Source organism: Leptinotarsa decemlineata, unplaced genomic scaffold, assembly GCF_025532065.1.
Source record: "Leptinotarsa decemlineata unplaced genomic scaffold, Ldec_3_MD MMD2_tig00001719_RagTag_RagTag, whole genome shotgun sequence".
NCBI classification, from domain to species: Eukaryota; Metazoa; Arthropoda; class Insecta; order Coleoptera; family Chrysomelidae; genus Leptinotarsa; species Leptinotarsa decemlineata.
The window spans coordinates 1551234-1576128 of record NW_027412569.1 but is presented as its reverse complement, the minus strand read 5'-3'; the positions used below and the strand labels follow the sequence as shown (position 1 = coordinate 1576128).

General features: G+C 35.8%; 1 protein-coding gene across 3 annotated transcripts in view; it reads right to left on the bottom strand.

The window, feature by feature from the left end:
- LOC111508674 (peptide transporter family 1) overlaps positions 1–24895 on the bottom strand; it is a 113453-nt gene that overhangs the window by 68178 nt on the left and 20380 nt on the right. Inside the window, exons 1-2 of one of the 3 annotated variants that reach the window (XM_074176262.1) lie at positions 18465–18660; positions 10161–10213 (exon numbers count right to left, since the gene is read on the bottom strand). In XM_074176262.1, coding sequence (XP_074032363.1) covers positions 10161–10213; positions 18465–18507 — 96 coding nt within the window. In that variant the 5' untranslated portion in view covers positions 18508–18660. Of the gene's footprint in view, positions 1–10160; positions 10214–17550; positions 17679–18464; positions 18661–24895 lie in introns of those variants that run through there. The other 2 variants (XM_074176261.1, XM_074176263.1) reach the window with 2 other exon arrangements.

The following is a 24895-nucleotide window of genomic DNA, read 5'->3' as shown; positions in this document are numbered from 1 at the left end:
CCAGTGACGCATGTTTCACGAAGTGTTTGATGTACCCTGAAATTTTGTAAGGCTAGTATCTATGGAATAAGAAGTACAAATACCTGTGTTTGCCTGACCCTGCCCGGGACACCAGGTACTGCGCATAATAGAAAGGTGTAAAAAAATATAAACCAAAATAAGTGTTTGATTCACAGGCCAACAAACTTTAATCGAAAGATTAGTTAATTTTCAATTATAATTTAAGATGGCAGACACTTTGGAGAGGGTTTACATATAATTAATTTCCCTGAAAGATTTTTTTAACAAAATGAAATGTTTGATTCATTATGAAATTTTAACAGCTACTCAATCAAATATTCAGAAAGTTAATTACAAAAAGCCAGACAGTTTTGTTGGGGTTCAATTTCCGGCAAACATGAAAATAAATTTTATTTCAAATAGAAAGAGATAGGTTGCGCATAGTTGGCGGCGTGAGTGAGAACACCGATTACCATTGTAGTTACGCTCCCTTTCTACGCTCTCATTGGTTGTTAGTCACGTGATCTTTAGCAGCTGTGCCGGCAGTACATCGTGTGTTTTCAGTAGACCATTGTTATTGTGAGCATGTGTTTTACAGTTTTTTCAGTAAGTTTCTGAACAAAATGTCGAGTGAAAAAAATTAATTTGGCTACAAGAACGTTGCAGATAATAATTATGCGCGTTTTCAAAACTTTTGTTCAACCTATAAAAGTAAAAGCACAAATGAACCTTTTCAAAAGACGTTGCTTAAATATGATGCTTCGAATTTGCCACCATGTAAAACTGAGTGACACCAATACCTACTGCGGACTCAGTACATAACAAGTATTTGGAGAAACGCTCATCTTTGTACTCCAACATATTTCTTGCCTGGATCCCATAGTTGGACAATAAAAGACGACTGATATGAATTTAAATGGTTTGAAGGTAATTGTATACCACAATCTGTTCATGATGTGATCAAAACTTGTTTAAATATCGGACAAAATGTCAACAATGACGGTTTGTATTTCTTGATAATTTGAATTTTTTCATTTTTCTAGGAATAACATTAATTGTTTTTAATTTTTTCGGATAACGAAGAAACTTCTCCTGATCCGGACATTTATTCGAGTGATGATTCTTCAGAAGATGATAATTCTTCAGAGAACAGTAGTGATGAAGAGGAAAACTATAGATATTTTTTCAAAATTTTTTTAATAATATATGTTTGTAATAAATATTTTCTATGACAATAAACCTACAAAATTAACTATATCTTGCAATGATGGAATTTTCAATGATAACCTTACCATTTTTTTTATTCAATAAAATTTAATTAATCTTAAATCTCTTTACATGACATCTATTCATAAGTATGAATTTTATTTAAAATGTACCGCTGGTAAAGATCACGAGATTAACAACCAATGAGAGCGTAGAAGGGGAGCGAAGCTACGATGGTGATCGGTGCTCTCACTCACGCCGCCAACTACGCGCAACCCATCTCTTTCTATTATGCGCAGTACCTGGTGTCCCGGGCAGGGTCAAGCAAACACAGGTATTCGTACTTCTTATTCCATAGGTACTAGCCTTACAAAATTTCAGGATGCATCAAACACTTCATAAAACATGCGTCACTGGCTCTCCGACTATACTGGCCTGGAAGGCAATGGGACTACCGACTCCCTTGCGAAGGAGGTGCTGCAAGCGCTTCATTGGACTAGAAGCTGTCAGTGGCATCGCTTCATGCTTTGCCAAACAAAGATTGAACACCAGGGTGGCAAAAAGATTTATGGACACCTGACAGAATCTTCCAGGATTGGCTCACTCCAAGGCGTTCATTCACCCTTCGAAGCTTGATACCAAACAGTTGTTGGACTACAGTAGGGATGAACTACGATGTCTAACAGGCCTTCTTACAGGTCACTGTCTCGGAGACTCGGACTGTCGGAAGACAGTGTGTGTCGCCTCTGTTTGGTAAATGATGAAACAGCAGAGCACATACTTTGTGCTCTTTGTACTCTTACCATATAACCTGAAAGACCACTCACCACATAAACTAATCGACCTCGTTAAGAAGCTGAGTTTATTCGGTCGAGTGTGAATAGGTGTGAGCTGCAATAAACCCTTGCGGGTTGCGGTGAAGAGTCGAAGAGACCCACTCACTTTGAACCTAACATCATCATGTATATGGTGCAAAATTCTCTTTTGACCAGTATATATCTCGACAGAGTACAATAAATATTCATTGGGACATGGAGCTACAAATACACATGGTTTTGAAACGGACAAAACGTTTGAAACAACCTAATACTTTTTCTAATGAATAGCATATCATCGTGAATTTTTCATTAAGTAACAATGATGTCCTTTTGAGTGACGTTTCGAACCTTTCAGATATACTATAATGTCGATAATTTATACCTTTGAAATATTTGTAGAATCAAAGAAGCTTTCCACTCAACTGAGTGTTGGAAAAGCAAATTATCATTGCTGGAGATTGAACAATGTTGCGAATACAAAAATAACCGTAGATTACTGTCCAGGTATCTTTACTACTTGTTATCGAAACGCGATGTCTGCTAGCATAACAACTCTGTGTATTCAGTTCAAGAAATACAATACTGCATATTTCACGAATGAATATTTTGAATTCATGTTCAACAAAATCACTAAACTTATACAGGGTAAATTGATTTGTAGATAGAAAAATTATTTATAGTAGATGTGGTTTCACTCTGCGCATTTTGGATATCTGAGGGCTTTTTGTTCAATTTTGTGTGGTAATATTTGTTTTCGAAATCAATAAATTTCATGAATTAAACTCCACTGTCATGTCTGTCTGCAATCTGAACGTGACAAACTTAAAAAATGCCGGATGAAGATTTATACGGTTTTTACAAATGGACTTAATGCTTCAAGAGAAAGTTGTGCATAGTTTATCAATGTTTTGTGTAAATTGGTTGAAATGTGATAAGTCGGGATGGCGGTACTATATACACTGCAACATTTCATGGAGATTACTGACGAATCACTCTGAAATACTACAAAACAATTCACTGCAACTTGTTCTTTTGCAAAAAATCCGATGGCATATGTCTATCTTTCAAGCATAGTTGACTGTATTCATTTTAATATTAAAAATATATAACGGTAACGTATATAATGTGATAATTGGAAAGCTAATTAGACGGATATGATATCATTTCTTATCAAATGAACATTTCATGCACATTTCATTCTCACAGTGCACCATACAATTTAAAATACGAGGGTGGTCGTACAAGTACCCGACTTGACCTAGAGATGGTGGTAGCTGTTTAAAAAATCTACCTGTATCAGAAAGTACACAATTTATTAAGCATATGTTTCAAGTTTGAAGAAGCTACATTGTTTAGTATCTGTTTGGCAGCCATCGATAACGAATGTTTACGGTGAATTTATGAAAATGGTCATTGTTACGTGGTACAATACTTTTATTTGTACTCAGACCAACTCAAAGCATCACAGTGGTCGACCAAATGAGGTGATGACTTCAGAAACGGTGAAGAAAATCCACAAGGCGATACTGAATGATCGTCGACTGAAATGCGCGAGCTAGCAGAATCAGTAGGCATTTCAGAAAGTGCTGTATATCATGCATTATCTGAAAATTTGGACATGAGAAAGCTGTGTGCAAGATGGGTGCCGCGTTTGCTCACACTCGAGCAAAAACAGTGTCGAGGAGATGTTTCAATTGAGTGTTTAGCGAAGTTTTACAGCAACAAAGCGGAATTTTTGCATGTTTTATAAACTTGGATGAAACCTATGAAACAGTGGATTCAAAAGGGAGAACCGGCTCTCAAAGAAGGCGAAGACTGTTTCATCTGTAGGCAAGGTCATGGCATCAGTTTTTTGGGATGCGCGTGGGATATTTTTCATTGACTATCTTAAAAAAGTTGAAACTATTGTTGTGAATCATGCCCTGAAGAAAATAACAATGACTGCCTCTGGTAGCCATGAACCAATTGTGATGTAGCTGAGAGCGTTCGAATGTACGATGTTCGCTGCCGCTCTAGGTGCAGCGAAAATAATTCTACCGATTTCGATGGAATTTTGGCGAAATTTTCTAGCGCATTCGATTACGATATATAAACGCCAGCCACGAGCATATCGACACAGTCAAGTGGAAGTTACAGTGCGGTACGCTACGCGATCTAGTAAGACGATAGACATTCGAATAATAGTTAAAAGTTTTAGTTGAAGTGTTTATTGCATTTGAAGTGAAATTAAGTTAAGTTTGATTGTTCAGTGTAGTCAATTATTGGTCAACCATCCCGGGGATGAACGTAACACTAACAACGGCGAGTATTATGCGAACTTATTGCGACATTTGAATGAAAAAATCAAGCAAAAACAACCGCAGTTGGCTAATAAACAAGTGTTGATTAATCAAAACAATGTACCAACTCACAAATCCATTATCGCAATGACCAAAATTAACGAATTGAAGTTTGAATTGCTGCATCATACACCCCATTTGCCAGATTTAGCACCCTAGGTTTTTGTTCCCAAACTTGAAAAATGACCCAGTTGTCAAAGACTTATTAACGATGAAGAAGTGATGTTGACAATTATTGGCTATTATGGGATCAAGACAGTTCTTATTTTTGAAACGGTATCAAATTTATTGAACGTCTCTGGTAAAAGTGTATAGTGCTGCAAGGTGCTTATGTTGAAAAATAAATACATTTATTTCCAAAATTTTTGTGTTTTCTTTGTTGGGCCGTGTAATTTTGGGACTACCAACCCTTGTAACGCCAAATTGAAACCCCTAACAAACTGTTGCGACAAAGCCGTATTTTTATCGACTTTTTTGGGGATTTCTACTCACCACAATTAGCCTGTGGAAAGTGAAATTCCCCATTTCAAAATCAAAATTGATAATAGTGAACTCACTTTTGTTTGAGTGAGTTTTATCTAAAATAATTATTATTAGTTACTAACTGCTTTACAGGGCCCCACTCACGGACTTGGTATAAGATGGTGTGATAGTTGGAATAAAAGGATGAACTATAAATTATGAAAAGTCGACAGATCTTGCTTTGAACAGAATGTTAATTGAACATGCGGCAAAAAATTAAGAGGCTATTTCTTGGACTATTCTAAGGATATTTTGTCTTTTGATGATTTTTGATAGGCAAGAAGATACGAGGCAAAAAAAGGCTTCGCCAATAACAATATTGGTAATTTTAAAGTTATTAACGTAGCCGAAATAAAAGTAAAGCGTACCACACTGGACCTATCTAGTAATGAAAAATCTAACAATTCCGTTCGTACCTATCAACAACATTCCGATTACAACAAACGGCTGCAGACATTCAATATGCTGGGTGTAACGCAATCAGAAACGATCCTGGTGTTTTTGAAAGAGTTCGGGAGTCGATGAGGAAAAGATTGGATTCTTGCATCCAAACGGGGGTAGTCATTTTCAACAGTCCTTGTAGATTAAGAAACATTACATGTAATTTTTGCTAATGAATTGAATTTGTCGAAATTCTATTTCGCTCCGTATCTTCGAAACAAAGCGCCGATATCAAAAATCATCAGAGGACAAAATATCCTTAGAATATTCCAAAGGATAGTCACTCGAATTTTTGCCGCATTTTTAATAAACAACCTGTATATATTTATAAGTGAGTAGCCTTACCAGAATATTTCACGTCATTAAAGACTATACTGGATTGTTTCACAATGATGCAGGATATTCCTGAACGTTGCAAGTTGTTCGCAAGCATTATCCAGCATATCATCGGTATGTTTTGGAATGTGGAATGCTCTCGAATGTTCTGGACTGTTCGAGAAATTTCTAGGGGGGAAAATTTTCAGCCTATACAGGGTGAAACTAAATAAGTGTAAATCATTCAAGGAGGTGATTTCTCATCGAAAAAAAAAGGATCTTTCAAATAAAGAAATTTCATTGGAGCATCCCTTGTTAAGATACAGCCCCTCAAAGGGGGTACATAAAACTTTTATAACAATTTTTTTCACAAGCACTAAAAAATTACAATATGGAAATTAACCTGACGTTTTGTACTACCAAAAAGACACTTAGCCAGAAATTTATTTGGTTTACCACCCCATGGTTGTGAGGGTTGGAAAACGCAACCCCCAAAATTCATTTCCAATGTAACTTTTTGTCTTATTATTGTTTACCATTTAAAAATTCATTTCCGATAGTCTGTTTCATTCTAAACAAAAAATATCTCTTGAGTTTTTTGTCCAAAATAAACCAGTTCGCAGCAAAAAATTATTTTACGAACAACTTTATTACTAGAGTTTTTTCCCCAACACCAAACTGTTATTTTAACACCTCGCCACTAGGTGTAGATCAAACTGATCTTCCTATTAAAGATGATCACTTGGTGATCGAAACACGTGTCGATGAAGTAATGGAATATTTTGTTCTGCAATCACCTATTGTAAGAGGGTATTTTTTGTCTATGACATCATGAAGTCGGCATTTACTGAGGATAATTATTTTATCACTCCTCATGATGAAAGTTTATTGAAAAGTTTGCACAAGAATTAGTAAAACTAATATTACGATAAAAAGTGTAATATGTAGTTGAGAATGAATGTGAATCTACTGAATGGATCAGGAGCCTTTCACAGTAATCAGAGGATCTATTTTCAACGTTGAATCACTTGAATCACTGACGAGCCAGATGGCCTTTTCTGCATGAAATATATGAGACTCAGGGAATGTTTAGGGCCCCATATATGTAACTTATATTCTGAAGAAAATCCAATTTGGAAGCATTACAATTTGTTGGGTATTCCAGGTAACACAAAATGGACTAATTGAAATTATATTCAAGCTTAAAACCAACTGTTCATCTGGTCCTGATGGCATTTCCTCGAAACTCATAAAGAATATTCATTTATTCGTTATATCTCACTCCATTAACTCACATGATGCATTTCATCTATAAAAATGGTAAACTACCACACCAATTCAAAGAGTCAATCGTTATCTCCATATATCTGTTTAAAAAAATTCTGTTTTTCCGTTAATCAGCAATATGAAACAGGTAATCAATAATTTTGCTGAAATATTTGAACAATCGTTAAAAAGTAGACTTGAAAATCACCTCAATGCAAAAATAAACCTAACAGACAGACAGTTCGGTTTCCTTAGGAACTCCAATACTGAAAAAGCAGTACTAGATTTTGTACAAAAAATAATTATACTGTATTGCTGCCTGGGGTGGTACATTTAACAATTCTCTCAATACCCTCCAAATATCTCAGAATACAATCTTGCAAATATTATTCAAAAAACCTAAACTGTACTCTACCGAATGTCTGTATAAGAAAACGCAGTTACTGAAAACGAGAGAACTCTATATCCACCATTGTTCAACTTGGGTGTACACAAACCAACTTAAACTTCAATCAATGGACAAAGAAAAACAAACAAGATTCGTTACTAATTCTTTCATAAACATACCAACATTTGATAAAAGTCACACACAGAGATGTATTCTCAATCACGGTCCAAAATTATTCAATCTTCTGCCAGTTAACATAAGAAACAATTCCAATCTCAATACATTCAAAAAATCAATCAAAACATTCATTATTTCAATACCGAATCGATTTATTCGGCTCAACATAAACGATGTTCAGCAAGTTCTTCATCATTCCCAATGTTCATCAATTCTATAAATTAAATAATCGAAATCTATGTATATAATAGATATAAATATAAGACAGTTAGTGACATATAATAGAATACCCTGAGTGGTAGATGGAAAGCGCAACACATGTACTTTAGTTACTTAGGTGCATCCATCCTCACACTGATGGTAATAAAACTGTATACAGGGTGTAACTAAATAAGTGTGAAACATTTAAGAAGGTCATTTCTCATCGAAAAAAAGATAGGATCTTTCATATAAAGAAATTTCATTGGAGCATCCCTTGTTAAAATACAGCCCCTTGAAGGGGGTGCATAACATTTGTATAACAATTTTGCTTGAGAAAGCAGTACTTAATTTGATTGAAGAACAACCTACTACCAGTACCAGAAAGATTGCTTTCCAGCTAAATATTGATCATATGACGATATTTCGAATTTTAAAGAAACAACTCTTAAACCCTTACCATCTGCAACGAGTACAGGTACTGTTACCGCGAGACTTTCCGAATCGTCTTGAATTTTGCAATTGTATGCTGGAAATGATTAGAAGAAATTGTGACTTTCTGAAGACAATAGAATTCATAAACGAATGTAGTTTTTCTAGGGACAAGAGTATTTCTCTATTTGGGACCATTTACAGCATTTGGTTTATCGTACTCCTGTTCGCGATGTAGAGGACTTAAGAAACCGCATCATTGATGCGTGCAGGGTAATCAGAGAGACTCCAGGAATATTTGAGCGAATACGTGGCTCAATGCGCCGACGTCTAGACGCATGCGTGATGTCTGAAGGTAGACATATTGAACTTTTACTATGATTTCTACATGTTGTGTGTTTTGTTAATTATAAATTAGTTTTGTTTATTACCCTTCAATCGTTCAATGTAGGTATTAACTACAAAATAACAATAAATCCAGTTCGCTTTTATGACGACGTATCTCTGTAGTTGTTCGTAAAATAACTTTTTGCCGTGAACTGGTTTATTTTCGGCAAAAACCCAAGAGACATTTTTTGTTTAGAATGGAACAGGCTATCGGGAATAAATTTTTAAATGGTAAACAAATAATAAGACAAAAAGTTACATTGGAAATAAATTTTAGGGGTTGCGTTTTCTACTCCTTACAACCATGGGGTAAACCATGGTTGTATTTTTGGTAGTACAAAACGTCAGGTTGATTTCAATATTGCAACTTTCTCAGTGCTTGTGAAAAAAATTGTTATACTAATTTTATGTACCCCTTTTAAGGGGCTGTATTTTAACAAGGGATGCTCCCATGAAGTTTCTTTATACGAAAGATCCTATCTTTTTTTTGATGAGGAACCACCTCCTTGAATGTTTTACAGTTAATCAGTTACACTCTGTATAAACTGTAAACACTGTAAAAATGATGACCTATAAAATAAATCAGGCGGATGGAATCCAGCAGCTTTAGGGTATGCTTAGAGGCGGAGCTCCATACATGAGAACAATACTTCAAAGAAGGTCTGATGGAGCTTCATAAAGTATCAAAAGCTGCTGAAGTGTTTACAGTTTTCTGGTTCAGAACAGTATTTCAAGCTTTTGGGAAGTAGGCTTTGTTATTCCAGTGAGGTGATTGTGCCAAGACATATTGGTGTCCATATTAACCCCCAACAAACTTATCGAAGCAGAAAGCGGAATTGTCTGTCTTGACAACATTATATCCGGCTCGGAAACATTTATCTTTCTGGAGAAAACCGATGCCTGGATTTTTGTGGCATTGAATTGAACCTGGTTGCTTTAACCCCAATTCGAAATCACTTCTAGATCCTCATTAAGATATACAGCCACCTGCTGCCGAGGAAGATGTGCATCCGAGGCCGATGACCTGAAATCCAAAAAGAATGACGAGACAAGTGTGCCATCGTCAGCAAAGCAACATATTGGATCCTTTGTTTTTTCCAATAAGTCGTTAATATACAGTAAAGAGAGGGTTGGAAACAATATGGATCTATTTTCCTACATTTATAGAACGAAATGTTGGGAACTTCTTTCTTTGGATTTTTTTAAGAAGATGAAAAAGAAGAAAGCCAAAACCTCTCTTTCCCAAAAATGTGTAGTTCTCTAGTTTAGAGAACTATGGATTCTCTCTCAGAAACGCCTCATAGTTATATTTCAGAAAAAAATGTTTGCAGATTGAATTGAAATCCCGACATATTTCAATAACAGCCTGTTATTTACCATATGAATAGTACTATGACTTTTTCGAAACTTTTACGTTTCGTTAAATAAATAACAAAAATTAAATGAGAATATAAAAATCGATCATAATATTGTCAGAAATTAAAGTTTGAGGCTTATTTTTGTCAAAATAAATAACATATTATCAATATAGCATTTCACGCCATTGTAACTATAGTAATGAAAATCATTTATTAAGTCCCAATCAGAATGAATCTATCGTTCTTATTTCCCAAAATTATTTGATATAAATCATGAGAGTATTTATGCAAGACGCCACTACAGCATACTAACTTTTTGTATCGCTTCCTCGTCTTTAGATGTATCCTGGAAACTGTTCTTGGGTTCTGCAAAAGAAAGAAATGTATGAATGTTACAATGATGCAGACAACATGTGGAGTGAATAAAATCGTAATCATTTTGGCGGCTACAAATATTTTTAATGAATATTATCGCTTAACGAATGTTTCTAAGGGAAATGACAAAAATAATTTTCTAATAGTCATGAATCAAACCTTTCTTTCAGCCTAAACAATGCTCAGAGCGAAGAGAAATTATTCAATGGTCGGCATTGAATCCTATAGATTTTAAATATAATAATAATAATAATAATGCAGTTCTATAGGAGTTTGCATCCCAAATCGTCCGTTTCACGGTTATACATCCCCCGACAACAGGGAGGCCGTGAACTTTTGAGTTTGGAGTTTCTACATGACAGAATGGTACTGGATACACCATGAGAGAGCAGGAATTGGAGCATTTCTCTTAAGCGCAGCTGCCCTAGCAGCTGATGAACTCGGTATAGTTTTCGACACTGAACGAGGTGACCACAACTGTCACCGAGTTGAACCCATTTAGCAAAAAGCTCAGATAAAAGCCTCAGAGATCAACTTACTTCTGCAGAAACACAAGGATGAGCCAATGCATGGGGTCTTCTTCAATAACATTGGAGACCTTGGTCGGCCATTGAAGAAGCCCACAAGAAACCTCGAGTCTGGTTGAGATTTGTTGACGACACCTTCATAATATGGAACCATTGGAATACTGAACTAGACGCCTTTCTGAAACACATCAACAGCGTGAGACCTTCCATCACTTTCACATTGGAGAAGGAAATCCACAATGAATTGCCATTCTTAGACGTTTTGGTGAAGAGGACCGACACTAAGTGGGAAACATCTGTATACCGAAAACCCACTCATACGGGACAGTATCTGAACCACGAATCCAACCACCATCAATCGACAAAAAGAGGAATCATCAAGACTCTATTAGATCGTGCTTTTGGGCTCTGTAATACAAAGGAAGGTCTCGAGAAGGAACTAGACATCATCAAAAATGATCTTCAGCGGAATGGATACTCCAAAGCGATGGTAGAAAATACTTTGGCTGAAAGACAGCAGGAAGCCTCGCAAGGAAGAGAAGCCGTCACAACCAGTGCTTGCACTTCCCTACATCAGAGGATTATCGGAGAGGATAAGAAGAATTGGTTCCAAGTACAACATTAGAACCTGTTTCAGATCCGGTAACACTATCCGTAGCAGCCTCACGAAAACCAGGCCCCCAAACGCGGACTGCGATTCCAAGAATATCATTTACCGGATACCCTGTGAGTGCGGAAAATCCTATATTGGTGAAACTAAGAGGCCATTGAATGTTCGCATTGCCGAGCACAAGAAGCACACACAGCGAGGAGAAACCAGCAAATCAGGAATAGCAGACCATGTTTGGACCCATCAACACAACATCGAGTGGTCCCAAGCTGAGATCTTGCACAGAGAGGAACATTGGTTCAGGAGAAAATTTAAGGAAGCCGCATACATGTTGTCCAACAACGTATTCAGCCAGGCCAGCGTAGATATACGAAACATATGGAAACCCATCATCAAACGAAAAATGACCAACTCCCGCCAAAACGGTCATCTCTCACGGAATCACTGAAGCGGAAAATGGAAAGTAGAGAAAGTGAAAGTATTTCAACGGCCTATAAAATAGTCATCTCTCGGAGGAATCAGTCCAGTCATCACCCGAAGACGATTGTAGATACCAACAATCGAAACGTCGTGAACTAACGTGACTTGGAATCTCTACACTTTTTATTTTTTTGTTTTTTTTATTATTTTTTTATTTTTTTATTTTCTTTTTTCATTCCTTTGATTTTTATTTATTCAATTATTATATTTTTACTTGTAGGTTATTTCACTATCATTTCATTTCAGGTTTACTGTTGCTTAATATAATTGTTATTTTCAACTATTCTTTTTTCATTATTCTTTTTCACTTGTTTCAGGGATTTCAAATAATTTTATATAGTAGACAATGGAAGTCCGAACTAGTGAAAGCCTGATGTAGTCCTTCTCGACCACCTGAGCAAAACGATATTTGTCGTGGAGTTTTCAGCTCCTGGCGAGACGAATATCGTCAGAAAAGAGGAGGAAAAACGGATAAAATATCGAGATTTTCTCTTCGAACTCCGCAGACTCTATCCAGATCACTCTGTCAAGATAGTTGTTCTGATTATTGGAGTCCTTGGTGGAATGATGTCCTCTCTACTCTCGAATCTTAAAATCATACCGGCTTGCCGCACTAAGTCAGAAATCTTAGCCGCACAGATGCAAAAGGCTGTCATTCTTGGCTCACTGCGCTTGCTAAGGGCACATGATTCTCGGATCCAATGATCACTTACCCCACGGTGTGGGGAGTGGTCATTGGTTGATAATGCTGGCGCGCCCTCCCGAATGTATCGGGGCTTCAGGGGATAGGGCCTGACCAGCGCATACTACGGTGAAAAAAAAAGTTATAATAAAATTGTTATCATTTTGAATGAATGTTTGTAAGTGAAATGACAAAAATAATTTTCTAATAGTCATGAATCAAACCTTTTTTTCAGTCTAAACAATGATTAGAGCGAGGAGAAATCATTCAATGGTCGACATTGAATCCTATAGATTTTTAAATATGATAATAATAATAATGATAATGATAACAATCTCTCTATCCAGATCACTCTGTCAAGATGGTCGTTCTGATTATTGGAGTCCTTGGTGGAATGATGTCTTCTCTACTCTCGAATCTCAAAATCATACCGGCTTGCCGCACTGAGGCAGAAATCTTAGCCGCACAGATGCAGAAGGCTGTCATTCTTGGCTCACTGCGTTTGCTCAGGGCACATGATTCTCGGATCCAATGATCACTTACCCCATGGTGTGGGGAGTGGTCATTGGTTGATTATGCTGGTGCGCCCTCCCGAATGTATCGGGGCTTCGGGGGATAGGGCCTGACCAGCGCACACTACGGTGAAAAAAAAAAACAATAATAATAATCGCCTGTATTTCCCACATAATTTGTACACTTCACATTTGTGACCATGAGCTAAGAAACAGAAGAAAGGGGCGAAGTTCATTTCATTTCCATTTCATTTGTTCTTCTGCTCAACCCCAGAATTGCTGCCCTAACTTTATTAATCTCATCGAAGTATTAGTATCATTACACATCTTTCCATTAATAAATGTTTCAAGTTTATATAGAAAAAAGATGATATTCATTAGAGTTGAAAGAAAACCTTTTTTTCTACCAAAACAAAATTGCTCCTGCGGTAAATGACATTGAAAATAATCATCGCCTTCTAAGAATTTTAGAAATTTTATTAGTGGTTATCCTGGAATCTTACAAAATCTCTCATCATTGTTTGAAAGTGCTCTGTAATAATATTGTCATAGTAAAAATGTGATTAAATTCGTAAAATTCAATTTCACTTGAATTAGAAAATATTTACCTTCCTATATATTACCAAATCAAGTTATGAAATTACAGTATTTCGAAAACCACAAAAATAACTATATTGAGGATATTTGTGACATCCCAAAACACTGATCAGTCTTCAGTAAAAATTACTAGTTTTTTTTAACTTTGTGGAGGGGCATAGTTGTTAGTTTTCATAGTGCTAGGAATCGCACATTGAAAGGTAAGACCTCATTAGTCAATAAGTTTCTACTTTTGAAAGTTCATAGGGGTGTGCCAGCTGGTAAGTGGCAAAACAGATTTTTCAAACAGATACAACAGGAATTTTTATTTCATCCAGATAAGCACGGGATAAAATTATGGGTGGACAAGCAAAAATGAGCATTATTCTCTGAGGAGATCTGATCGTAGAATATTAAATTGGATCATCAAAAACAATGTATAGGCTTCTCATCCACTATTTGTTCGTGCTGTAATTCTGACAGATAAAAAAATTAGACTTTCAGAAAAATATAGGGGTGATTGTATGAGGCATTGGGAAAATAATGAAGTTAGAATAGATAGTGATATTTCCGATTCGCTGGAGGACCACATACCGTGTTTTAATAATGCAAATGAAGATACAAATGTAGATACCTGTACAACTCACATCACTCATTCGTCTGAGATATTGCACACTGATTGATCTGATATGAAGCCTATAAATCGAGTATTTTCTTTAGATGGGATGAAAAGTTCGTGAAAAGTTTCAGTCAACCCTAACCTTCAAAAGATATGTGTATAAATTTCACAGCTATGAAAAAATTGGATAAAAAGAAACTTCCTGTGCTAATGAAGCATTTCTCTTTGGCGAAAAAATACTGTTGAAGTCAAGGCTTGGCTTGATAAACATTATTCGGACTTTGTCACAGGAAAATCAACTGTTGATAAGTGGTTTTCTGAGTTTAAATGAGATGAAATGATCATCGAGGACGATGCACGTCTCAAAGAGGCTGTTACCGACAAAAACGTCAAAAAATCCACGTATAATTTTTGATGGCCGCTAAGTGAGGATGATCGAGGCAGTTGAAGCTCTAAAGATATCGAATGAATGTGTTGGACATATCTTGGATGAATATTTGGGTATGTGGAAGCTCTGTTCAACGTGAATGCCACGCAAGCTCACGATCGACTAAAAGCAACAACGAATTGATGAATCTGAGCAGTGTTTGAAGCTGTTCCACCATGAAAAATCTAAATTTATTCGTCAATATGTGACAGTTGATGAAACATGCCTCCATCTTTTCATACCAGAATTGAAACGAACGCCATCAGAGTGGTCTACAAGTGGTGAACCGACTCCAAAGCGTGCAAAGATGCTGGCAATGTTATGGTATCAGTATTACGGTATGCGCATGGTATAATATTCATCGACTATCTTGAACAGGAAAAACTATCAATAGCGACTATTACATAGCGTTATCGGAGCGTTTGAAGCACGAAATCGTGAGAAAACGTCCCCATTTGAAGAAAAAGAAAGTGCTGTTTCATCAAGGTAATGAACCGTATCATAAATCAATGAAAACGAGGGAAAAATTACTCGAATTGGGCTTTGAACTGTTTCCGCATCCACCGTATTTTCCAGATCTAGCCCCCAAATACACATTCCCCTTCTCAGATCTCAAGGGAATGCTCACAGGAGAGAAATTGAGCGCCGATGAATAGGTGATTGTAGGCCTATTTTGAGGCTTAAGACAAATCACACTACAAAAATTATATCGAAAAATTGTTTGTTTGCTATAATCATTGTGACGCCTTCGAAGGCGAAGGATAATAAAATCAAATTGTATTAATTTTTTTCTATGATAACCTACATATTATATAATATGTAGTACTTAGCATTCATGGACCATAAGAGCACCTCAGTGTTTACTAAAAATCAGATGATTTTTCCATTAAATTTTTATTAAAATACTCATTTCTATGATGTGGAAACTCTCATTGCGACAGACAACTCAGCCTCACCAAAACCATTTAGTCCTGTCAAATTAGACTAAAAATAAAAGTAAAGCTACCTAACTTTCCACCAAGCTGAAAATCGGTAAGATTGTTCAAAATGTGATTAAAAATAAAATTTGAAGGTTACACATCTTTCAAAAGTAAAACAAAAAGAGTTTTTCGCGATTTTCAGCAAAACGCTAAGATTTATTACAAAAATACTTCAGACAAAAATTGTAGACTATAGAATTATCTACAAAAAATGTATCATTACTTTTTTTCCTACGAGCCACCGTTTTTGAGGTGGCTGTAGTCGTAATATATGTTACACTTATAATATAAAATATACATAAGTTATACATATAAGAATATTAGGTAAAATGAAACCCAGTCCCTTAATTTATACGCCATTGTAACCTTGATGCATCTGTCCCCTGTGAGTGGCTAGGGTCTTATACCTGCTATAACGAATGAAATATTACTCACTGCTCTAACTCTAACTGAAAAAATTATTTACTTCTCAAAACCAGGAAAAGCTCAACATCAATCGGAAATAATTCATCAAAAAGTTTATCTACTTTTGCAAAGGGTCAAAATCATGTACTAGTTTTACACGCAATAACTGGCTGTGATACGACATCTGCATTTTACAGGAGGGGTAAAATAATAGTTTTCAAAATTTTTGAAAAACAAAATTCAGTTCAATCTGCTGAAGTTTTGAAAAATAGTAATTCAACTCGACAAGGAATTATTACTAACGGCATTCGCTTTCTTCTTTCTATGTACGGAGCTCCTAAAGAAACTACCTGCTTAGATAGGTATAGATATGCATGTTCCGTTAAAAACGCCAAAAGTAAAAAACAAGGGTAATTACCTCGTCTTCCTCCAACCCCAGTTTCTGCTCATCAACATCTTTTTCGGGTATACTACCGGCTTGGTTATCAGCTAGACCCTATAGACTGGGGATGGAAGTTAGTCAACAATTCATTAGAACTAGTCCAAACTTTACGCGCCGGAAAAACTGCTGAACAACATTTTTTGCAACTGCTAAAAGGGGTGTAGTCCTAAATGTGGTTGCAAAAAATCCAGACTGTTTTGTTCTCTAGTAAGGACACATTGTCAAGGCCGGTCGTGCTCTATTATTGAATCACCAACAGTGGAGGACCCGGTTGATTCCAACAAGGCGACATGCGATACATCACTATTAACGCAGTTTACATGTACTCAGGATGAAGATTAAAAAGAACAAGAAGAAGAAGAAGAACACAAGACGAACAAGAACAAGAAGAAAAATTTGAAAGTTACGACTCGGACGATTAAATTCCACTACTTTTTTATTAACTTAAATTGCTTTTATCTTTTCAATCTCTGCTAATATCCATTATTTTGCAATAGTTTCAAATTGAACAGGATCACAACTAACCCGTGGAATAGGCCTACTGGGAAAACCACGTTAAAAAAACACGTTAAAAAACACGCTGAGTACACTACCTTGTAGGTGGTGTGGAAACGTGTGCATATTATGACGATTACAACTTTCACAACTTTTTGAATCGTTATGTCTCAAAAACGGTGGCTCGTAGAAAAAAAAAAAGGAAAAATACATTTCTTGTAGATGGTATTATGATCTACAATTTTTGTCTGAAATATTTTTATGATAAAACTTACCGTTGTGCTGAAAATCGCTAAAAACTCATTTTTTGACCTTTGACCTTGAATAAAATTTTTCCATACAGGGGAAAGATGAGGAACTTTCAAATTTTATTTTCAATCATACTTTAAACAATCTTACTGATTTTCATCTTGGTTGGAATTTAGGTAGCTTCGAATGTCTAAATTAATCGGACTAATTAGCACACTGCGAAAATGTAATTTCGAATACGTCGTGATTAATTACTATTGCATCATCGTGAGTTATTGCACAGCCCCGTCAGCTTATCAGTTTCATTAATGAAAACTTGCCTACCTTCAACGGAAACCAATTTAAACGTCGTGTTTGGATTTTCACTATTTTTCTGCGACAAATGAGACATCACAACACAGTCGTGATCCCACTGACACAGTCCGCATGCTACTACCTATCGTGTTTGGTAACAATTGAATCCAATATTTATTTTCCGACGAAAAATTCTATCAAATCGCGATAATGGACTGCAATGTTTTATAACTCCAGTCATTTTTCTCGGAAGAATTACCGGGTGAGAATATTAGGTTGGTGAAGTCCTCTTTTCGTGTGGATGTTGTTAGTGGGTTTTTTTGGAGTCATTTGATATGCGAATGAGAAGTAATAACCGAGAATGCCGAACAGTGAAGGAACTCACGACGATGAAAGAATATACATGCGTCATCAATAAAATAAGCGATAAAACACAAACTTTCTTGTAGCATCATTTTCTTCCACAGGTGGAAAGGAAAAACAAAACGGTTAACTTTGCGTCCGATCAAAGACAGCTCTTGTTTGGATTATAGCCAAGTAGATTGAAGATAGATAGCTAAGGTACACAAACATACTCGTAATTCATCAACAATTTTTTAAATTTTGAGATTGATTGACATAACTTTTTTGTTCAATTTAATGTCATTAAAATTGACATTTTTAATGGTTGTTAAGAGTATTAAAAGATGATGTTTACGAAGTAGCGTGTTAAAAATATTTTTAACACTAGTGTTAAAAGTATTTTTAGAACGAATTTTTTCGACCAAATAGCAATGAACAGAACAAAATTATTCAGTGTTCAAGGAAGTTTCATTATGAACAATAGATAATTATGAACAATTAAATTCTGTTACAAATGTTTTATATACATTAATTACATTATTATTATCATTCATGAACATTAATATGGAAAGTACAATTAGAACAACTGCTGATATTAATACCTTGCGATGTTGAAGATCCTTGTAATATATTTGACAATTTCATGACAATTTGACAATTTCATGGGCATTAACATTTGATTCTTGATGTGAAGAGGACAAGCTGTAACGGTGGAGCTAGCTGTTGGGATTATTCTTTCAACAATAGCCTATTTATAACAAATAGATTGATCGATGTAACCCTCAGGTACTGTTGTAGAATTCCATCCTTCTTGCTTCTTGATATCCGTTATATTTGCTCCTGATTCTGCTAGCAAAGAAGCAGAAGACCTTCTGAAACAGTGACTTGTATATTCCTTTGGTTCCGGGAGGTTCAGAAACTCAAGAATGATAGAGGGCATTTTCCCAAACGTGTTTATACCAACTGGGTTGGCACTGCATTTATAATTTGAGTATTTCAGAAGAAAACGTTGATGATTGATAACAGAAAGGCGTAATGCAACGTATTTATTAAAATAGTCAATGTTTTTTTCAACAATGTAAAAAGAACGACCTATTTCCATTTTTGTATTTGAAATTTGAACAATCAATGATTTATCCATTATTCAATGTCTTCTATCAATAAATGGCACAGCTCTTCACGCCGGCAGGGTTCATATATTCCAAAAATAGTAGCAACTTTTATCATCAAATATTTTTCATCTGGCGCCTCATTTATAAGCCTCTGGACTTGTTCAAACGTACGAGTTTTTGATTTTCCGCGATGTCGTATGGCTGAGCCGATTTTTTTGGTAACATTTCAATTGAAGCTCTTTTTGCAGCCTCTTCAATTTCGTCAGGAACACACAATTCCTCACTATTGTTCTTCATTATGCAAGAAATTAAACACCTGCAAGAACTTTAAATATGACTTTAAATAAACGCGTGAGCTGTAAACAATATTGTTTGTTGTTAACCAGGTGATTTGGCCTCACTTGAAATGGCCACTTCACTGCAAATGCCATAAAATGAAAATAGTTAACCGACAAGAGATGTGAAAAGGTATTTTTATAGTATTTTTTATATTATATTAATCTATTTTATTATAAAAACAGGACAGTTGTACAAAAAGAGTTGTATGATATTTGTGTTAAAAGTGTGAAAGTGTGATATTTGTGTTCGTGAAAACGTTTTCACTCACAAAATAAAACCTTACTTTTAACACTCATATCATAAATAGCTATTGATAGTTTATATTAGGTATTCACATGTTGTTTATTGAAAAGTTTCTATGTTTTCCATTCTCTCATACTTCATAGACAGTTGTTTCTTCAACTGAAGAAGAAGCAGTAACAATAAGTGAAATTTAATAGCACGTAACATCGCAAGACCTCAAAATTTCATGGTTACCTTCCATTTTTTGATTAAAACTTTGTTACCTAGCAATACGATGTGAGTTTGGAGGCGATGGACAATGGTTCATGATTAATTTAATTAGTTTGGACATCCATTGTATGATATTATATAAAATGATTTGAAATCCCTGAAATAATTAATAAAAAAATCAAAAATGCATAGCTGACAATAATTATTATACTAAGCAAAAAACCTGAAATGAAATAATAGGGAAATAAAATACAAGTGAAAATAAAACAATTGAAGAATAAAGTGAAAATAAAAAGTTAAAAGAGTCCAAGCCAAGTTACTTCACTACGTTTCGATTGTTAGTATCCATTATCGCCTTCGGATGATGACTGAACTAATTCCTCAGAGAAATTACTATTTATGGGTTATTCGAGTACTGTCACTTATATTCGCTTTTCTTTTTCCGCTTCAACGGTTTAGTGTGAGATGACTGTTTGGCGGGAGTTGGCCATTATTCGCTTGATTATGGATTTCTATATGTTGCGTATATCTACGCTAGCTTGACAGAATACATTGTTGGACAACATGTATGCCACTTCTTTGAATTTCCTCCTAAACCAATGTTCCTCTCTGTGTATGATCTCAGCTTGAGACCATTCGATGGTATGTTGATGGGTCCCAACATGCTCTGCTGTTCTAGATTTGCTGGTTTTTCCTCGCTGTGTGTGTTTCTTGTGATCGGCAATGCGAACATTCAAAGAATTCTTAGTTACACCGATATAGGACTTTCCGTACTCGCAGGGTATCCGGTAAATGCAATTATTGGAATAGCAAACCGCGTTTGGTGGCCTAGTTTTCGTGAGACTGCTACGGATAGTTTTTTAGGATCTGAAGCAGGTTCTGATGTACTTGGATCCAATTCTTCTTATCCTTTCCGATAATCCTCTGATGTAGGAAAGTGCAAGAACTGGTTGTGACGGTTTTTTTTCCTTGCGAGGCTCCTGCTGTCTTTTAGCCAAAGTCTTTTCCATTATCGCTTGGGAGTAGCCATTTTGGTGAAGATTATTTTTGATGATGTCTACTTCCTTCTCGAGACCTTTTTTCGTATTACAGAGCCCGAAAACACGGTCTATTAGAGTCTTGATGATTCCTCGTCTAGTCGACTGGTGATGGTTGGATTCGTGGTTCAGATACTGTCCCGTGTGAGTAGTTTTTCGGTATACAGATGTTTCTCTCTTAGTGTCGGACCTCTTCACCAATATGTCTATGAATGGCACTTCGTTGTGGACTTCAAGAAGGCATCTAATTCAGTATTCCCATGGTTCCATATCATGAAGGTATTTCAAATCATTTTATATATCAGACAATGGAAGTCAGAGCTAATGAAATTAATACGATATGAGGAGATACGTTTCCATTCGAATTCAACATGTCTCATTGAATAAGTTTCGATTATGATCTTGGGATTTCTGGATATCATATTATACAAATCCAAGAAAAAAATTCAGTGGAAGGATTATTGTCTTGTTCTCTCGAGGTTATGTAACGCAGTAAAGTGTTGCAATTCAATTGAGTTGTCTCAGTAGAGGTTGAAAAACACACGAGATTATTTTGATACAACTGAGAATAATCGTGGTTTTGAAGAATGTATTTGCTGAGAATTTCTTTCAATCATCAGGAAATGGTAGATAGTGTTTAACATTTCTATACCACTTGATTAGACATTGTCAAGCCATTAATGTCTTTCCTTCATTTTTGTTGTTTCCTCAATTTCTGGTTTGAATGCATTTCAGTGAATATACGTGGACTGTTCGAAAAATAAAGTGGTACACTCGTCTCGGAGATATCTTCATAGTTTCAGTTGTTTAGCATGATTAGTTTGTTGGTGAGAGGCATAAAAGTTACTAGTGTTTTGCGTGTTCTGGATTTTAGCTATCGAGAGCAGTGGATCAAAGAATTTGCATCAAATTATGTGTAAAAAATTAAGGGCAGTTGACAGTTGCATACGATGATTATACTCTGGGTCAGAAAAATGTTTGAAAGTGGCCCACGCTTTTCACAGAAGGTCGAGTATATGTGAATGGCAACACTCGCTCTGTACGATCCAACACATCAAAAACCGATGAAAATATTGAGAAAGCGAAAAAACACTATTAGACAAGTAACTGAGGATATCAGCACATCGGTTGACTTATGTCATGCAATCATGGGTATATGGTTATGACGACTTCGAAACCAATCCCCAATCGTTCCAATGAAAGAGCCCACACAAGTGTATCATATCTGAGGGGGACTAATTTGGAGGGGACAGAATAGAAATTGATGAATGAATGAATATTTTCCGAGAAAAATAAAAATTCACCTCATTTTTTGAACAGACGGCGTATATTATTTTGATCAAATTATGTGAAGTTTCGCTGTCGGACACGACCGTGTCAAGACCTTTATTCCGCAGGGTTTGCAAAGTTTTACGCTCGACTATTCGTTTTCGAATATTTCCATATAATAGATCTGTAACTTTTATCAGATGACCACCGAGTAAAATCTCCAATGTAGGTACATGTTATTGTACTATAAACAATGATATTCATTTTATTTATTGTTTGGATCAATAATAGATAACATCTTATAATGAAGTCGTAGAATATACATAACACATTTATTTTTACCAGTACATTTGTTATAACTTATGCTGTTGGCTTTGTGAAATAATTTGCATTTCAAATTCTCTCTATCCAAAATTCATAAACCCTTCCTCGTTGCGGGGAATGAGAAGTGTCTAATTAATTCCCCACCCTCAGGCTCATACGAGCTCTTAAGCCTGATGTAGTTCTTCTCGGTCATCAGAGCAAATATATATTCGTGGTGGAGTTTTCAGCTTCGAAAAAGATGAATATCTTTCGAAAAGAGGAGAAAAAATGAGGGAATATCTCTTTGAACTCCGCGGATTCTATCCAGAACACTCTATTGAAATGGTTGTTATGGTCATTGGAGTCCTTGGTGCTTAAGGCACATGATTCCCGAACTCAATGATCACTTACCCTACAGTGTGGGGAGTGGCCATTGGTTGGTGATGCTGGTGTGCTCTTTCGAATGTGTCGAGGCTTTGGGGACAGGGTTTGACCAGCTCAGCCTTCGGGAAAAATAATAATAATGCTAATCATATTACAAAATGGTGAGATGACTTGAAGAATTGATACCAATCTGGCGAACTCGCTCCACCATCTGAACAAGCTTGAGTCCGAACGAAGCGAATCACTTTCAGGGCGAATCCTTCAGTGATTTTTTTCCATCGCAGTGTTGCCATTATCCGTTGCTCTAATGAATACTTGAGGATATACCTGTGGCACCACCGAAAACCAAAGGCATTAGGTCACCTATTTGATTCATACGGGTGACCTTGAACATTATGCCTCTGGAAAGGAGAATCTTCATTAGTCCTTGAGGATGATGAAAGAGTACATTTTGATATGAAATTTGGAATAGAGAAATGTATGATGGTGCATCCCAAAAGAAGACAAGGAGAAGATGTACAGCTTATTGATGAAAACATCCTGCAACGTCTGGATGCTGGAGAGACGTTGCTATTAACAGAATAAGATTTAAAAAAATGGTTTTTAGTTTTCCATTAATATAATAGTAAAAAATCATAATTAACAAATTAATAAATTTTTATGAACTTTCATCGCAGGATCGTATGAAGTATATACCAGGTGTCCCACATTTTATGTGACAGGCAATATCTGGTTCGTTGAAGGAGATACACAAAAATGTTTCATACAAAAGTTTTAGGAGTTCATGAGAGCTATATTTTGATATAATTTTTAAATATACAGGTTGTTTGGTGTAGGTGCTACAGACCAAAATTCCATTTTTAAAAATAGAACGCCCTGTATATCATTACATATTCAGATGATACGTTAAATTCTGATATCATTTCATGTTTGGTTTTTGAAATTCGGTTACGGCGTTGTTGAGTTATTGCTTAAAATGTAATAAAGTCTGTAGAACGACATTTTTTAAAATATATCATACAATTATTCTCTCGGCATCAGATCACATGAAAATTAGTCAAAATTTTGGGTGTTTGAAGTAATGGTTTCAATTTTGAGTTGTGGAATTCAGTCAGGAATCATTTTGAATATGAAACAATTGCGAAATTGAAAGAGGTGTATTCGAAAACAAATCTTTAATTGATAACAATGTAAATAATATAACTTGATAAATCATTTCATAAGAATGGTAGGTACCTAGAAATAAGTCATAAAAATTGTTCGAAGTGATGCCCATTAGATATTATACAGGCTTAGAAACGTCGAATCACTTCTCTCGTACAAGTCGCTCTTATAATATCAGGCGTAATATCACTGCACGCTAGTCGAATTTTCATTTTCAGATCATCCACATTCAAAGGGGGAGTAGTGAAAACAATATCTTTTGAATAACCCCATAGGAAAAAATCAAGCGGTGACAAATCTGGGGAACGAGCCGGCCACCGAATTGGACCCTTATTACCAATCCATCTATGTGGGTACGTTCTATCCAGATATTCAGTAACAACCTGTGAATTGTGAGGAGGAGCACCATCTTGTTGCCACCAAATTCCTTGTCGTTCTGCTATGGGAATATCTTCCATCAACTGGATCAAATCATTTTCTAGAAAATGTAAATATCGCAATCCATTGAGATTTTCATCGAAAAAGTAAGGTCCTATGATGCGGCCATTGAACAATCCACACCATACATTAATACCCCAAGTAGTTTGAAACTCCATTATTGTGGAATCGCGATTCATCGCTCCACAAAATTTGACTGAATATGTTAGGACTTTCATGTAATATTACCTGAATACAAGCAATGAATTCAAGTCGTCGTTCAAAGTCCCTGGGTTTCAAATCTTGTACCAACTGAATTTTGAATGGGTGGTATTTATTTTCTTTCAGAATTCTCAGTACATTAGATTTACTCACACCGACTTCTTCTGCAAGAGTACGGATAGAAACATGTGAATGAATAATAATATAAGCCAACACATTGATCTCTAAATCTTCAGTTCTAACAGATCTCGTATGATGACGATGCTTTATAGTAGAAGGAAATGACCCAGTTCGCAATTTTTCTACAACTCTCGAAAAAGGCATTCGTGACGG